Source organism: Ixodes scapularis, unplaced genomic scaffold (assembly GCF_016920785.2).
Source record: "Ixodes scapularis isolate PalLabHiFi unplaced genomic scaffold, ASM1692078v2 PGA_scaffold10__122_contigs__length_95168666, whole genome shotgun sequence".
NCBI lineage: Eukaryota > Metazoa > Arthropoda > Arachnida > Ixodida > Ixodidae > Ixodes > Ixodes scapularis.
In genome coordinates, this window is record NW_024609836.1 from 27,079,155 (window position 1) to 27,097,301 (window position 18,147).

Here is an 18,147-nt window from a genome sequence, read left to right on the forward strand (position 1 = left end):
GTTCATAAACTTCCTCTAACCCCCATAAACTCACCCGGGGAACGACGCGCGAAGCGGCGTGTTGTCCGTCGGCACTCCCGTCGAAAAAGGTGAAATAAAGACACAACTACTATATATGTACAAGAAATATCACGCGCAGAAGAGAATAGGAACACTTAGAAGCAATAAAAAATACACTGGAATAGATAAAATAGGTAATGGAATCGAAAAACAGGAATAATGCGGTCTCAAAGCAGAGCGGCCAGGCAAGGGACAGTCTCCCCCACAATTCATCGCGCGCGGGCCGGGCGCTTGGGAAAATTGCAAATCGTCTCGCCTGCTTATTCGCCCGGTTGACGCGAAACGTGCGAATCACCTGGCAATCAAGTCGTAAATCTAGTAAGACGGTGACACTTCAGCTTAAAAAAAAAAAAAGAGGCATACACGTGCCATGACTTGCATGTTTAATTTTGCGGACCGAAATGCACATAATCGATAATGCGCTTCTTAGCGGGCGATTTTAAATTTGTACACAATTCTTAGTAAAAAATTCGCCTGAATTTGCCGGGCCATTTGTCCGACAATTTAAGAAGTTATGAACATTTCTGCTTTTCTTTGGAGCAGACGTCGCAATGTGACAAACTTCTTTGCCATGTATTCGATGCAGGAGGAGCTAAGCGTCAGTTTCTGATAAGCATTTGCTCGTCAGCAACTGTCAAGCCACACTTGGATAGAAGCGTCAGTATCGGCAAGCTCAATGTAGCAAAGACAAGTGGGCGGCGCTTTGCAACACAACTGTGCGTGCGTGCACAGCTAAGATAACAGCACGTCATTTACTCTGGTCAATGCAAAGCTTTTTTCAACAAAACTCTCCCGATCCGAAAAAAAAAAAAAAAAAAAAAAAGAATCCGAGAAGCTGTGAAAAACCCCGACGCACGCTGTGCAAGCTCCAGACTTGTTTTTGAACATTTGATTCTTTTTTTTTTTCTTTTTAATATGAAAAGAAATTTTAAGGCGCTGTTATTCATTAGGAAGATAACTCACAAAAACATTGTACCGTTTCTTAAAATAAATCGTTTCCAATAAGCATAGACGCGAAGTACCAAAGCCACTCTGTGCTTTGAAAAAGCACATCGTCCGCTTGCATCCTAAAAGCTCCGTCACAGGAAAGCACCCGCAAGGCGGCGCCACCAAAACATCTTGGTCACCATATTTACGAGAGTGAAATGCGGGACAGTTTGAACATATTTGCATTTCTTGCAGGATGTGGGACAATAGCCCTCAATACGGGACAGTCACGCGAGTCGCGGGACGGGTGGTCACCCCAATTGAAAATATGCACACCGAATCTTTCTACAACTGACTGATTTGGTGGGTTTTGATGGCATTCTGCAAGTTTTTAATTGAAACCAACACAGACGATTAGACCGCAATACTATGTCCCCCTGGCCGTACAACTCGCCTGCACAGGCTAAGTTTTATAGCTTTCACGACTTTTTCAAAAAACCTCTCAGAGCATAAAAAAAAATCACAATATAGTGGTTTTCAGATGAAGCAACAGTATGGTCACTAAAAAATAAACACGCAACAAAGCACTGCAAAGAGTTTTTTTTTAATCGTTTTGTCACTGGCATTTTTACACGGTTCAGAATGTTCTGTACACTTCACCACCTGTGCACCGTCCCTTTTGACTCCAAAATTTAACTCCTCCTTCCTCGACAGTATGAAAAAGAAGTTCCAAACCCCTTAGCCATCTTCAGAACACATTCCTTCTGCAACAAAGCAGCAAAAATGTGAAGTATGCAATGAAAAACCATGCTGTGCGTCAACTTTAAAAATCCCAGGGCTGTTTAAGCATGTTGCCCTCCGAGGCAAAGGCGAGAAAGGCAGATGGGCAGAAAAAGTATGTGCCCAGGAAACAACTTGCATCTACCCCAAATACCCGGAAAAAATACGGATGGCACTATGACGGAAGGTTGTGACGAGGACATTGCAAAGCAGACATGCCGAGACTAATTTTGTGCGACCTGCAACCTCCCAATTATAGTCTATCTCGCTAGTTGCGTGCAGTACTGTCGAAACAAACGGGCGGAAGGAGGAGGAAAGCCGCTCATGTAAGGATTTTAAGTGACGGGCTAATCTCCGAGGGGGAGAACAGCACTGTCTGGGATACACAAAATATGGTGGACCGGGTAAGATGGGAGTTCCTCTCCTCCCCAACTGCTTGGGTTATGCTCTCGCCCCTGCACCTTTGGTAACCCTGTGCACAACTAGCGAGATGAAGGATGTCACAAAATTTTGTTCAACCTCAAGGTTCGACTAATACGCCAAACCTTCCAACCTTTGTTGAAACTCGACGAAGTTAGACTCTCCCAAACTGTTGCTCAACTTATACGCAAAAAGTAAAAAAAATTTTACAGAAAAGTAATTGATCTTTCAGTTTATCGACAGAAATTGTGATTTCCCAAGCTAGAAACGTTAGAGAGCCTGCGCACCAGTTTGCTGTAAATCTCAGAAAACGATTAGCAACAATTATGTAAGAACAGAAACATAACGTAACTTTTCACGGTTTAGCTTTTTCTCAATTTCCGCGCGTGCGCGTAATAGTCAAACTTCGGTCGAACTTTGCGTTAAGAGCTAGAAAAAGTCGAACCTGGGGCTCCGAGTTGGACGCTCGGAGAGACAGCCGGCGACGTTGCTGACCGCAGCGATTGGCCAGCGCCAAGCATGACTTTGGCGCCGACCAATTGCCGCGTGCCACTGGCCAATTGTGGCAGTCAGCAAGTTCGTGACACCCACCCCTTCCAACAAATCGCATAATGGAAGCCTCGCCACCAGGCATTGCCTCTCTGTTTTCCCGTCCCTTCCTTCCACAGCGAGGTTTAGAAAGGAAGGCGACATTTTGCTGAGTGGCGGTCTTCTGCACGTGGATGTCTCGTTCTGCCTGTACAGGGGTGACGGTCGAGCGCGTTCGACGAAACATCCTATGCTGCGTCCGAGTCTTCGGCCGCCTCTTCTTCTTCCGCGGAGTCCTCCTCGCCCGTGCCTTCCACTTCTTCGCTCGCTTCGCTTCTGTCCTCCTCCCACATCTCCCACATGTTCTGCAAAGGAAAAGAATGAGACGCCACGTGACTGGGACCTTTTGCCTACGGACCACAATCGGGCAGTTCCAAGTTGCCTCAAAGCCGCGGTTACACTGCTAAAACCTTCGAACGTGCACGGGCATCCCGACAACTGCTGCTGCCGAATCAACCGAGGACGGGGCTAACTTACCTGTACTTCTGGAGATCCACGGCCGTCCTGGTCCATGTCCTCGTCGTCCGACGACTCTGCATTGATGGGATAATAGGCGTCAGCACACATCCACTCATTGGTACCTTCGACAGCACAACGGGTCACGCTGCAATAGTACTCCGGTACAATGCCGAGATTGCGTCTTTGACCGGTGTTTGACGCTGTCACGATAACGGCGGACAATTGTTAAGGGCGGTCCAAACCAGCACGCAAAACGTCATCCGGGACAATCCGTGGAACGGAACCCATTTTATAACTTCACCAGGCAGCAACGGGTGGATCTATGCGAATGCGTCTGGACGATTTAGAGAGACAGTTAGCGCACAGGCATGGGGCGAATGGGAGGGGGTGGTTGAGCGTGAGGGAAAAACATATATTAGTTGCGAAGAGTGGAAGGGAGAAAAGGCCCCCTTGTAGGATTTTTGAGTGGCTTCGAGAAAGAGAATATAACAAAAGCAACTGCTTCTTAAGCCTCCCTTTGTCCTTTTGTAGGGTTCCTGAAAATGAATAAATGCACCCCCCCAACCTCCTACCCCGCACAAGGTTCGTGAGGAGGGTAAGGAGGGTGGGTGGACCGCCTTCCCCCAATTAGCTACTTCAAAAATCCGGCGTTAAGCAAAAAGAAAAATACAGTCGACACTCATTAATTCAAACTTGCAGATAATTCAAACTAACATGCAGGTCCCATCCTATGCGTCTCTATGGGAGGAAACTCCCGGTAATTTGAACTTCACTTATTCAAACAAATTTTCGGTCCCCGTTAACTCTTTCAGTACTGCGCCATAGGAAATCGGACACGGAGTTACGATGACTTTCAAAGCGTCTGGAAAAATACAAATTGGCGCATGAGAGACAGGCAGCGCCACCTAGTTTGCTTATAGACATCTACTCTATCAGTTTCGGTTTGGTTTTCCATCTTCTGACGTGAGGCGGCGCTGTAAAAAACGAAACTGTAACCGAAAGTAACAGCGTAGTCTGGAGCCAAGGCACCGCGGTCGCCGCTCACACCGCATAAGCGTAAGGCTGTAGCAACCAGTTCGGCCGCTTCTGTTGCTGATTTTTACGACTCAAGCAGCAGTGATGACTCGAGTAACAATGTGGGGCCGTCAGATTTTAGTTCTGATAGCGACTCTCCAGCCCAATGTCCTGGAATGTCAATAGGAGCTCGCAGGTGCATTTCGTTTTAGCTTGCACGTTGCAGTTATACAAACACGGGCTTTATAATTGACAACAGTGTTATTTTTTGCATGTTTAGAGTATCGACAGCGTATGGCAAGGATATTTTTCCGAATGCATCGCTCTGTATCCAGTTTTCACCCCAAGAGACAGCCCGGTGTCCATGTCGGCGCAGTACTGCGGAGCGACTCGCGGCGGTTCTCAAGAGCACTGGATTTTTTTTCTTTTATTTTTCACTGCCTAGGTGGTAAGGACTTTCTCTGAGAACACAAACAAATATGACTGGATGCATATTTTGAACCGGCAGACATACGCTCGACGTGACAGCTCCTGGAGGAATGTCACTCCGCTGGAGATGCTGAAATTTATTGGGATTATCATCTACACCGGGATGGCTGAAGTTCTGCTACTGCACTTATACTGAAAAACAACAGGAATATTCAGAGGCCATCTCGCACCAAAAATTATGCCAAGAAAGCGTTTCTCTGCAATGCGTGCGTTGGTGGAAGACACTGCTTTTTTATTGTGTGGACATTGCATGCGTAAATAGCTTCATACTCTTCCAAGAACACCGAAAAGAGAACCTAAACGTCCCTGAACTTTCTAGAAGTGCCTACTCTGACCAGCTGGCATTTAGCGAAGAGGTAATTCAGCAGATCTTTGAGTATGATGAACCAGCACCAAGGCCATATCCCGTTCTCACCCCAGATCCCCGCTCACCGCCAACCAAAAATAATGGAGAGAAGAAACTGCAAGCTCTGCTATCAAAAGACGAAATCACAATCAAAAACAAACGTCTTCTGCTCCACATGCGAAGTTTATCCTTGCTTCCTGCCTTCGCGTGATTGTTTTTGTGAGTGGCACAGCTATCGGGACCATTAACTTGGCTGGCCACGAAAAATACAAAACGTGCCGTACAGGACTGAAAGATAGTGAAATGATGGCTAGGGCCACTTGCAACAGTTTGTATATTTCAAAATTGTGAAAATAATTTTCTGGCTCAGTATAGCCACTCATTTGTTTTTTGCTTTTGCTTTTTTTGTCAACTTTTTGTTCATTTGACAAATAAATTCTCTTAACTGTTTGCATTCATAACACTGCCGTTTATTTAATTATAATGCCCAGCTAATAACCTACAGTTTGATAAATAGCAATGTCTAATGAGCCCAGTAGTTCCAGAGAAAAAAAAATATTTGCTGAAAGCACTGAAAATCTGTCATTTTTCCGCAATAACAAGAGTTAAGATTGAATTCACGAGAGTCAACTGTATTGAACTTTCAGTCCAAGCTCCGGGAGCAGGAAATATGTCACTGTTGACGTCACTTTCATTTCCTGGGTTGTTTAGGGATACGTTTTGCTATCTAGTTTAAAAAGGGATACTGAACCGAAATTTGGATTTCTCAAAACAAGGCCACAGAAGCGTTGAACGGGATGCTACGAACTGCAAAACATCACTCATACATCAATATATCAAACGGATGGCCATACATTTGGAAAAGAAGGGCGCGATCAAGCAAGGTCTTTGATGTCATTGTCCTCCGGGAGAATTCGAGATTGAGGGGAAGCGGCCTCAGTTCTCTCCTCCTCACTTCGGCTCACCAGAATACGGCGATCCGTTAAAGATATCGCTGTTCGAGTGATGTTTTTGGGTTTTGCAGCGTCCCACCTATTCGTCCAGCTTTGTTTTGTGGGCCCGAAATTTCGGTTCAGTATCCCCTTAAGCAGAGCATGACACTTCTACGATGTCATCGCACAGAAATCCAGAGATTGCTTAAGAGGGAATGGTAAACAAAGCAGACGGAGACACATTCCAGGTGCTACAACCCGGGGTGTGCTTACTACTCACCGTCCTGAACGATGCACAGGGGCTCCGTGGGCAGTGCTTTGAGCGTGTCCTCGTGCCGAGCAGTCACCTGCGAGCGTATCTGGCGTTAGGCGAGTGCCCATTCCTCTCGATCGGCCAGTGAGAAATCGTCCGGTGGTCAAATTGACGGAAAGCGGTTGCAGCCAATGATCAAGACTCACCCTTGATTTCCCATAGAGAAGGAAAAGCATAGCTTCGGGACTATTCATGCAACATTAGACATTGAAAATACAGCACCTAAAATGACCCTTTCGATGTGGTATCTAAACCGCTGTCACAGCTGACTGTGACTTGGAACGGACCAAGAGACGATTGCCGTGTGCTTGAGCTTTTTGCGACATCCTCACAACTAAAGTCATGTCGTCCTCGTCTTCAGAAGGAGCAGGTTGCATTTGAACCACCTTTTACTTTCATGGCCAACAACCAATGGCTATAAAAAGGTTGACACGGCAATATTCTCCCCAAACCGACACTTTTATTTCATTGTGTCGACCACAACAGGTTGTCGGGATCCAATCGATCGGTTGACGACAGACGAGCTTGCTGCCGTCGCTGCTCGCAGAGTGGCGCCGAAAAACTGCCCTGAAAGTTGGCCTTCACTGACCGCCCCCTAGGACCACCTTTTTTGTGACGAAAAGCCAACCTTCAGGACAGAATGCCAGTCGGCAAAACACAATTGAACGCACGACAGAAAAAGACGGAAACTAACAACCATGACAATGTAACCGCAGGGGCACGTCGACGCGGAAAAGCATTTCGTCTCACCCAGATCCCTCTGCGCAGGCACGGCATTCTCTTACACACACATTCGCGCGTGTGCATGCCTCGTCGACAGCCACCACCCACCTGTGCCATGATGAGGTCCACCCTGCCGCGGAGCCTGCAGACCTTGTCGAAGACCTCTGTGCGTGCCTCCAGCAGCTCCAGCAGGGGCGTCAGCAGGCCGCTCGCCTCGTGGCACTGCACAGTCATTGGGAAACGTCGCTGCTTTCTCCGGCAAAGGGCACAAAAGCGATGGGAGGGGGGTTTGCTGGGTGCAGGTTTTATGGCACAGGAGCGCCGACAGCCATACCGCTTCGAACTATGAACGTTAAAGAACGGTACTTTGTTTCACCATAACGTGGCACAGAGAACGCCGCGGCTTCTTCGAGCCAATCGGAGCGACAGAGGCAGAGCACGTGGCAGTCCTTGCCAAAGGTACAGGGACCAGAGCATAACTTAGGCAGTTGGAGTAGAGGGGAAGGAGAACTCTCCTCTTACCAGAGTCTCCTTTTGTGCGTCCCATACATCACTTTTGTTCCTCTGGAGGATTAGCCCTTCACTCAAAATTTGTACCAAAAGCAGATTCCCTCTCTTTCTTGCCGGTGGCTTGGAGAGCACTGCGTGCAACTGGTGAGTTAGAGTATGCGATAGACTCTCACTAGTACAAACTCCAGGAAGCCACGAATTTCGTTTGAATAATCAGAAGTGCATCTAAATACGATGCAAGATGAAATTATGATTTTCTATATGGGTGGCTACAGGTAAAAAAGCAGATATTTGATTATTTTCTCTACACAGGCCTATCAATCATAGGTGGGTATGCCACACATGAAACATTGGTGAAATGTATGAGACAATTTTACTCATATCTAATAAGTGTTTTCTACCGTGGACAGCTTAGACAGCATGTGACACCTCAAAACAAAATCAAAAGTTGTTGACTGTGGACCACTAGCCCCGTCGAGTGCGCTTCTTACCGAGCGCCAGTGTACTGTGGAGAAGCAACAGATGCGGGAGAGAGCTTCGCGAGTGTTGCTTCTCTGCAGTACGCCAATGCTTGGAAAGAAGCGCGCTCAACGGGGTTGCGAGAACAAAAAATTTCAATTACATGAAAATGCTGTTTGAATTAAGCGGCTTATAAGTACATGAAAAACATTGCGGGACGACCAAAATTTTGAAATTTGTTTAAATTAGCCGGAAGCATGAAATATTCCGGCTCCAATTATTGCGAGCCTACTGTAGTCACTTACTTCCCTCCGATGCACCGATTTCCTCATTGGGACCGCAGCCTTCATAGCTTGTTAAGTTACGGTGAGACAAAGTGCAGTAATAGTACACTATGATTGGAACTGGTCTATAGTGTTTGTGTAAATGTCCCATATGTTCAAGAAAAACCAAATGAGGTTTCAAAGGTATGAGACACTTGTCCCCTCGGAACAGGGCACGTTGTAATGGAATGCAGAACTTGAAAAACTCTGGGAAGAAAATGCTCATATTGTCTTACGACACTGATGGGAGGAGGGGTGGGCACACACTCACCGTCATAAGGTATGAAGTGTGCATAGAGATCACTGCCTTGGTCCACTTCATGTACGGGTACACTCTGCAACAGTGACGGACATTTGCAGAGGCTGAATCGTGGCCCAGACAGCTCTGACACACGCCTTTTGCTACTCGCGACAGTCCGTCGTGATCAGACACGCTCGATAGAAATCCCATCCAACCTCTGAAGCACGCATGCCTCCTCTGCACAAGGGGTGTTAAGTGGGCAGTTGGATATTAGCTGAAATGATGGTGAGCGGCATTTTCGGTTGACACATTTTCTCGGCGTTTCTAACCCTGTTTTGTCTCTAGCTCAATAAGCTGTGCTTCCTGTCGTTCTTGCCTGGGTGGGGGAAGACCTTGGTCTAGATTTCACAATGATTCAGGCTTTCACAATAACCCGATTTCACATGTGCTCATGGCATGCACGCGTCAAGCTCCATCATCCTGCATTGATGCATGCATCGAGCTTTGTTACTTTGCGGTGGCGTGCTAGCAGTAGTGGCTGATGCGGGGAGTGTCTTCGATGGGCTCGCACATTCTTCAACCATGATCATAAAAAGGCAGGGACCTTCAGATAGCTCCACTATATCAGCAAGGCCTTCCCGCGAAGCCTTCGGCAACAAGGCCTTCCCCAGCAAGGCCTTCCCAGCAAGGCACCTGCTCACGAAGCCTCTGATAGCAAGGCCTTCTCAACAATGCCTCTGCCCGTGAAGCCTTCACCAGCAAGGCCTCAGAGAGTAAGGCTTTCGCAACAATGCCTCTGCCTGCAAAGTCTCTGCCAGTAAAGCCTTTGCAACAATGTGCCCACAAATCCTATGCCGGCAAGGCCGCCCCACCATGCTTTTGCCGGAGAGGCCTCTGCCGGCAAGGTCGATCTAGCAATGCCTCTGCCTGCGAAGCCTTCACCAGCAAGGCCCGTGCCAGCGAGGCCTTTGCGACGATGCCTATACCCGCGAGGCCTTTTCCTCCCCCGTGGATCACTCACCCGCTTCCCCGGCAGTGCATCTGCTTGTGCAGCTCCCTGAGCAGGGGCAGCACGCTCGACAGGGGCAGCCTCCGCACCGTGTTGCGCACCAGGGAGTCGTCCGTCCGCTGGAGCACGCTCTGTTCCAACGAGACAAATCCCTTCTTACGAGACGCACGGACCGAGGGGGGGCTTTGTTTAAGTGCTAGACCGCTGCCCTACTATGTCTCACCTTCTGGCGTACTACAACAAACGCTACGAGTCACCGAGCCAGACGGTAGCTCCAAACGTGTCATGTAACCAGGCGGAGCAACGAGCTAGACTGGCTTAACTTGGTTCGTACCGTCTGCTACAATACGTTGTAAAGTGAAACAGAGTACAGTCTCCAGACAGTACAAAAATACCTATTTGCTGAGGCAGTTTTCAGGTGGCTATGGTGCATTAGCTTTGGCAAAGCCCACATATAAAGGGATGACATCCCGTCAGGAGACTGATTTGCCTTTCGTACCTTTGGACCTTCCAAGGAGAGTTCCTCTATTACCTCGGAACAATAAAAGAAATGAATAATTAAAAAACGATAGAAGATATATAACGTTTATTCTATCATCACTCCCACTCACTCACTCACTCACTCACTCCCTCCCTCTCCTCCTCCTCCCCTCTTTCCCCTCCTCCTTCCTTCCCTTCCCCCTACCCCCCTTCAAACAAACAAAGTGCCTCTGGTGAAAGCGTGCCTAGCACTGCCGTACACACTGCGTCGGCAAAGGGGTTTGTAGACTGTTCTGCTTGTAGGAGGGGGAACTGGGAACCAGTCAGTGTACCCTGTGCAGGGCTTTCCAGCGTGCAAAATGTTGCGTACAATGCTATGTAACTAATGAAGTTCCAGCAGAGCCCTCGGGGGTTATAAGAGCGAGCGTATCCTCCACTAATTGTGTTAACAATGTCTAAGCTTCTGAATTGCTTCACCACGAGACCGTCAAAAGGTGCAAGGGTTAAGGATTCCTTAAGACTTAAAAGAGGTTGACAACCCCTGCCATAATTGACGGCAGCTAACTTAAAGGGAAGCTGAAACACTTTTTGAAAAAAACGAGTTAGAGGTGAATTCTGGCGTATTTTTGTCCCGTGAATCTGAATATCCCATTCGTTTTTCCTGAAGATGCAACTAAAAGCGAGAAAACGCGGAAAACCTCCGACCAGTCGTGACGTCATACTAGGATCTTTGGGCCGCCAAGCGCGTGTCGCTCGTGTGGGCAGTGCGTGCAGTGGCAAGCTCGTCAGGTATATTTTGCCGCAATTACGGCAGTCTCTTTCTGACCTTTTTGAATATAGCAAGAGTGCGCGTGCATAGCTTTGACAGGCGCTGAAGATGCGCGAGAGCAGACATTCCGAAAACTCCTAGTGTGACGTCACGCCCCGGGAAGGAGGGGCTTCGGCAGTACTTTAAAAAATAATTCCTGAAGCCTCCGTGCACCAAATTGAAAAATAATCTTAATATTCCTGATCCTGGAGGTCGAATGAAGGCCATTGAAGTTTTTTTTCTCAAATACAGAACCGCTTCAGTTTCCCTTTAAATACATTGTTAATGCTTTTCCCAAGTCGTGGTTTCTGCATGGAGGTGACACGACGGCAACCACGGTATCTACGTCAGCGACCAAGAACTTCAAAGCATGTGGTACTCAAAATTTGCAATGCTCCTGCCTCCTTCTCTTCCCCCTTTGAGTAGAAACAGATGCAATCTAGCACACCTTCGGCTTCAGAGTTCTTGGATAAATCTGATAGGCAAGAAAAACATTCACCAGTAAAAACTTACTAAATTAAATAAAAAAGAACAAATTCCCGCTATAAAAATTTTTGGGGTCATGGGACTTCGCTTTGTTGGTGTTGTCAGGTCACAATTCTTTTATACACAAAAATAAACGGTACACTTACTTAGCAGTTGTAAAATGATCAAGCGATATCGAAATTCCTTGTGCGGTTATTTTAACCACCAGGAGAGATATCCGCATTGTCCGACAAATTGGCCCTGGGGCGGTTTGCTGGTGGCTGTGGCTATCTCCCCAGGCAGTTAACTTCCCCACAACAGAAACCTTAAGGTCACGTGACTGACCCCATGGGGGGGAAGTACCTAGCATTCCAACAGATTCCGCTTGACAGTTGTAAACACCTAGCCTGTCGTTTTCATAAATTCTCACTTAAAGGGAAACGCTGGTCTTGGAAGTACTTGCCTTAGCTATGCATAAAATACAATGGAACTTTCTATTCTTGTTCCGTTTTGGTGCTGATTTCAAACACCTCATAATTTTTTTAGTAAGTCAATTACTTCTTTAGATGATTAGAAATCTCTAACCATTGTTTGAAAAAAAAAAAAACTTTTTTTTTTTTTTTTACACAGTGTTAATAACATGTGGTTAGATACTACAGAGTATAATGAATACAATGCTGGAAGTACTTTTCAGGCTGGGAAATTATTAGCGTTATTAAACACACAAGAGTTCAGCATTCAGTCTGTGGTTGGCAACAGATAAACAATAGGGCAATTAAAAAATTTTCTTAACCCAAAGGCAGTTACCATTTCTTTGTACACTTTCAAAATAATTTTTATTGTTATTTTGGCGTCTGTGATGCCACTTCCTGAAGATGTGAAAATATTTTCATGAACAATTTTATGTCCCCCCGTCAAAATACTTCTGTCATTATTTTCACGTCTCAAACTTAGAACTTTGGAGATTCCGAGTCTGGACTGGGAAGAGATCGAAAGTGGTGGGGAAAAGAAACAACATAATCTTGCTTGCAGACAGTGTCGCGGTTCGACACATATTTTCTGAAAACAAATGCCATGCGCTCGGCTGTTGTTTTTTTTTATAAACTTTTAGGTGACGTGGAATGTAAAAAAAAACTTCTCAAATTACATCAGCAATCAGGCCGCACATAACGTTTGCTTGGTTGTGCCCAACATTAAAGAATGCGGCACCGCTGCTTTTCATAATTTATTTCACATGTTTTATATACACCAAGGAGCTTTGTGCAGTGTCCTAAAATTTGCAGTTGACTGGAAAATGTGTATCTTGTACAACCGTGCCAGAACTTTTGTTTGTTTGCACCGGTCAAGAAACACAGAGGAGGCAAAGTTTGCATTCACAATCTTTCATTTAACATACCAATTGTTTCGTACAGTCGCCAACCGTTTTTTCAGACTCCGATAATTCGGACTTGTTCTATATTTCAGACCTTAAGGTGGAACCGTGACTTACCCCATAGAAATAGTGTATATTCACGTGTTTCGGACAGCTTGACGTCCAAAAGTTTGATTATTCGGACAAAATCGTTGCGAGCGATCAGTGGAAAACACCATCGAGAAGCGGCCATTTTGAATTCTATGTTGGCTGCCAATGGATTGGCTTGGTTTGGCAGCGCTACTTGAGCACTCCTGAGTCCTACCGCTAGGTGATGCTATGCTAGCCCTTTTTTTCCCATTTAGCTGCGCGTCATCATCATCATCAGCATTATCATTTTGCTTTGTTTTTCGTTCCTTCGCGTCGCCAGTCGCCATTTTGCGCTCGTGGATTTGCGCCTCTGATCTCGTTCAAACAACGCTGGCTTGGACATCATGGCCCCATCTGTTCTTCTGCTACTCGACCATAATGCTAGAAAAGAAGGCAGCGATTCTCAAGCTAACAGAAAGCTGTCAAACGGAAACGGAGGCGTAACCTAAACAAGGCACGCAGGTGTAACCTGAACCAAGGCACTATTTACGGCTTCTTTAAGCCCACTTGGAAGTAATAAAGGCAAGTTTTTTAATCTGCTGATTTTTCGGTCCGAGCGAAGTCCGAATAATCAGTAGGCGACTGTGGTTATCCTAGTTAGCTGGCTCGTTATACACAAACCAAAGAAAAAATCTAAGCTAAACAACGAATGCACGAAACCCAGTTAAAAACAGGGTAGAAGCCACATGCAAAGCGAGACTGCAACCATACGAAGATGCACTCTCACGGTATGGAGCCACAAAAGGTGTGCCAAATTCCTCAGTATTACTTAGTGTACGCACTTACATTTGCTACATGCGGTGAAGACTGAGGGATATCCAGCTCACCTTTGTTGTAGATTCGAAATTTTAGGCGAGACGCGTGTCGAAATAACATGCGAGCTCAGAACATTGTCGCCGGGCGTGTCAGGTCCGAAAGGATCAACTGTCGAGCCAGTTATACACGCACACTAAATATGGGACATTTCCGTTAACAATTAGGACCGAAACATCTTAGGCAAGCAACGCATGAATCCATCAACGTAAACATGTGTCAAAAAAATAATTTTTCGCGAAAAAATTATTTTTTTAGAGCAATATTGTTGGCGCGAGATTTGTTATAAATTCTGCGCACAAAGTCCATGATGTCACGGAATGGTCATACACTCTTTACACGTCAACGAGATGGCCATACACCCTCTCCACCTCAACGTAATGGCCAAGTCGATCCACTTTCCTCCACGCACCAGAAATGCGGAGAAAACAAGTGGAAAGGGGGTAACTACAGACTAAATCGCGTCTCGCACCGTCAATATTGCTCTAAAAAGTTTTTTTTTTTTTTTTTCGCGTAAGCTCAATTTTTTGGACACGTGTCCCCCAACCAGACTTTAAAAAAAAATTATTTTCTTTTTAGGAGTTTAACATGAACTTTTTCCAGAAACAAACTACACACCGCATCTAAAGTACACAAATACGATTCATTTAAATATTTCGAGCCTGTTCGCCTTCTTTCTCTGCTCAGACTCGGATTCAAATAATCTAAGCGAGGGGGTACTTATAGCAGACATTTGTCTGGAATGCCATACCCACGGACAACTTTCTGTGTCATTTCCAACAAGAGGAGCGTGCATGCAAAGCATTAACCACGCTCAAGCATGTGCTCCCACCCCTTTAGCTGCATAGCCACACAAAGTTGAACAAGAGTGCAAGTGCCTTTAATTTCTCGTCCCCGCGGAGCCACTGTGACCCCAAAGTCCATCTTGAGGCTAATATACCCGCAGGACCAGATACCGCATCAACGAGTAAACCGGCCCAGAGGTGTTGAGTTAGGTTAGGTTTATGATTGATTAAGTTAGGTTTAGTGTAGGGTAGGTTTAGGTGAGATTAGGTTTGAGGTAAGGATGTTAAGCTTAGGTTAGGTTAGGTTAGCAAGGAATGGGTTCACTCACGCTGAGCAGCCGGGGGTCGTTGCTCTGCAGCCCCTGCAGCAGCAGCTGACACAGGTTGTCTGCACGGGGAGGCTCTCGGCCCCCCGGGGTACCCCTGGCCTCTTCACGGAGTCGCTCCTCCATGGGCAGCTGCAAACGAGCGACACCACTTTAAAAGGACCTTCCCTCCACGGCGGCCCCCGCTGAAGCACCCAGAGTGCTGCCACTTAGAATACCACATTTTATGGACCTCCTCCCCCCTTCCCTTCCCCCCTCCCCCCCAAATTTCCGTCGGTGCAATTTATGTCACAGTGTACATCTACACTTTTTCTTTTTAATGTAAATTAGAGCTTAACTGCACAAAGTTTGGACTGCATCAACATTTACGACAAACGAGGAACAACGGAGCACCCGGCGGTAGCTTGCTGTTCCAGCAGTTCAAAGCGTGGCAGCGCAGGTCCAAAGCCACAATACTGCGCCTAAAATTGCGATTGACGTACAAACTTTTTTGTGAAAACGGCCGTTTATACGGGGGTGCAACCTTCACGGCGGTGCCATTTTTAGACCGGATAAATCGGTAACCGAAGCCTTCGCGAACGGCCTCCCGTACAACAAGGCAACATAGCACTTGGACGACACCAGCTCGGTTACTGTGCCCACTCCCACGTCCTTCGACGCAGGCTCGACCGGACGCAAGAAAGGCCGACGCGGCCCTTGCATGCAATCGGAGTCTTCGCTCCATCTCCTTACGACGTCGTCGAAGCACAATCATCACCGACAGAACAAGAACGACTGGGAGGAGCTTCGGCATTTTCTTCTCTGACCTGACCTTCCAACGTTTGACTGCGCCTAGGCATCTTGCGCACTTGGCCAACTATGGCCACTCCTATTTTTTTACTGGTTTGGAAACACACTAAACACCTACCTGCCCACAAAATAAAAAAATCGGCAGAGGCAGCTAAGACTGCTTATGTGTAGGAACGCTTTCGCACTCCTACACGCACTGCATTCCTACAAGCAGCGCTCCACGCCTTCACATTGCACTTAAGGCGCTGCGACGTTGACATCACACTCCCCCCCCTGCGCAGGTGCGGCGAACCCTGCTTGCTGGCTTTACAACGATTTCCGTGACGAAGCAGTGCGTTGCTGTGCTTTTCTTTGTGTTTTATTTCTGAAGCACATCCGCTTTGACCATGAGCGCACCTGTTGGGTTCTGTGACGAGGCATTTGCATTGCTGTGCTCTTCTTTGTGTGTTATTGGGAATTTAGGTGTCATTTTTCTGCTACAGATGGTTACAAACAACGGTTACAGACAAAGCGCCCACTTCACTCCATAAAACAGTTAACGCTTTCGCTTTAAAAGAAAAGAAGGAAACAGAGCTGAGACAGCAGCAACCTTTCCCCCCAATTAGCCAAAGCCGCCCTTGACCGTCCAGTGTGAATATTGCGCATCTGAATTTGTGCAATATTCTTTCGTCTTGTTTTCAGCTTGCTCCTATGAAAAATTTATTTTCGAGGTTAGGTTCGCTTTATAATGACGACTGGACAAATTTTCAACCCCCACCCGTGCCTGCTCCTACCTGAATGAGCATCCCCCCCCCCCCCCCTACCGGCACATGCCCACGTAACCACAGCCGCGTGATGCACGAGAGAAAACTCCAGCCGCAGCTCACTGACCAAGTTTCTCACCTACAGCGTCAATCGGCGTCGTTGTAAATCAAAGGCAGACCAACTTTCTGATGCTCTAAACAAAAAAAAAAAAAAAAACCTAACCAGCTTTTTTCTTTACAGAAAAGCTGCTAATGACTAAGGTTCCGTGCGTTTTTTGTTGTGCAGTGACTAAAAGCTCCACGCTCGCACCGCCGCATGCGCATGCCTTCCCCGTATAAAAGATTCGAAGTAAATAACCAAAATAAAGCATTGACGAATGCACGTGCAAGATACCATTTGTTATAGGCGTTTGCTTTAGAACGGTTACTGCTGCAGATGCCAGCACGTGCGGCACGTGGAACACCATTCTCTGCATTCTCCTTGATGCTTGCGTAATTTATCAATAGGTCTGTTCAGCAGATTAGTTTTTTATAGGCACCATTTTCAAGATCAGTAGACTCTCGGGTACATAATAAAGATTTCTCAAAGATTTGCCGCCGTGCGACCAGCGTCAGCCGTGTCTAAGCTCGCACCACCCTCTCTTTGTCATCGTTTTAAGCGCTTGCGTGCCTAATTTCCTTTCCTTCCACTTTCCCGAGGTGGCGGTCCTGTCGTGCGTGTCTACTTTCCGCCGAGTGGCGGTCCCTCGCACATGTCTAGTTTCCTCCGGCTCCTGGGGGCGGGTCTGTGTTGTGTGCTAAACAGCTTCGCTCATCATCCACCTTCACAAAGTAAATTATGGCTCATGATTTTCTTATTTTTTTTAAAATTCTTTACAGGATAGATTTAAAGGTATTTATAGCACCTTCTAGAAATTCTTTGAGATGAGCGGTTAAGAAATGTACGCTGGTAGCCAGGTCCAGTCCGGGGCACAAAAATGCTTTAGGCTTTCGAGATAACTGACCCAACAAGCCAAGGTTGCAGCTCACCTGAGACGTCGGTCCGGTCTTCTTTGAAGGAGCCTCCACCCTGGGTGCCAGGTGGCCGGGGGCCAGGTTCGTCACCTCCTTGCTCACCTCTACGGGGTGCCGCACCTGCATGAGAGCAAAAACCTTGCACGGCGCCCGAAAACTCCACGCCCGAAGCGCTCGCAACACGAGGTTTCGCCGTCACGCAAAATGAACCGTTCCCGCCACTCGCACATGCATCTTCAGCACTCTCTGGCAAAGCCATTTCTTTACAACGCCAGATAAGACCGACTTCTAATTTCCCAGAAATGCATCGTACACAGCACAACCCGGCCACTCCGTGAACCGCTCGAGCAAGACGCGGTGGTGTTACAACAAAATGTTCTTGAATTGCCTAAGTTTTGTCGCAAAAGGTTAGAAAATTTTTGAGTTGATAAATTGCCACCTTAGGTGTCTATCTTTTCAGTTATCTATCTGCACTTCTAGGTTTCAAAGTATTTCGCTGCAGGCATGCTAGTGCAAACAGAACTGCAAAACAATTTGTTCATTAATCGGCATGACGATGCAACAACGACCTTCACAAAGCTTGGAAACAACTGCGGACAAACCACGCATCTGTAGGTACCACACCACCATGTGAGGCTCCACTCACCAGGGATGCAGCCTCTTCGAGCTTGTTGGAAGAGGCCTCCGTCCGTGTTTGCCTGACCAGGCAGCTGTGGCCACGGAGTTCTCCGACACCCTTCTGCAATCGCAAAGAGACACCTTCTGAAGACACCCTCCACCACACAAGCCCGAGGTAGTAGACTAACTAAAATGGCAGAACCAGAGTATCG

At 46.9% G+C, this 18,147-nt stretch overlaps 1 protein-coding gene across 1 annotated transcript in view; it reads right to left on the minus strand.

The window, feature by feature from the left end:
• Positions 1-1,572: 1,572 nt before the first annotated feature.
• Positions 1,573-18,147, minus strand: part of LOC8034427 (WD repeat-containing protein 43) — a 40,186-nt gene continuing 23,611 nt past the window's right edge. Inside the window, exons 9-17 of the mRNA XM_042287555.1 lie at positions 17,964-18,056; positions 17,333-17,437; positions 14,775-14,903; positions 9,606-9,724; positions 8,615-8,678; positions 7,160-7,273; positions 6,296-6,362; positions 3,253-3,308; positions 1,573-3,080 (exon numbers count right to left, since the gene is read on the minus strand). Coding sequence (XP_042143489.1) covers positions 2,964-3,080; positions 3,253-3,308; positions 6,296-6,362; positions 7,160-7,273; positions 8,615-8,678; positions 9,606-9,724; positions 14,775-14,903; positions 17,333-17,437; positions 17,964-18,056 — 864 coding nt within the window. The 3' untranslated portion in view covers positions 1,573-2,963. The remainder of the gene's footprint in view (positions 3,081-3,252; positions 3,309-6,295; positions 6,363-7,159; positions 7,274-8,614; positions 8,679-9,605; positions 9,725-14,774; positions 14,904-17,332; positions 17,438-17,963; positions 18,057-18,147) is intronic.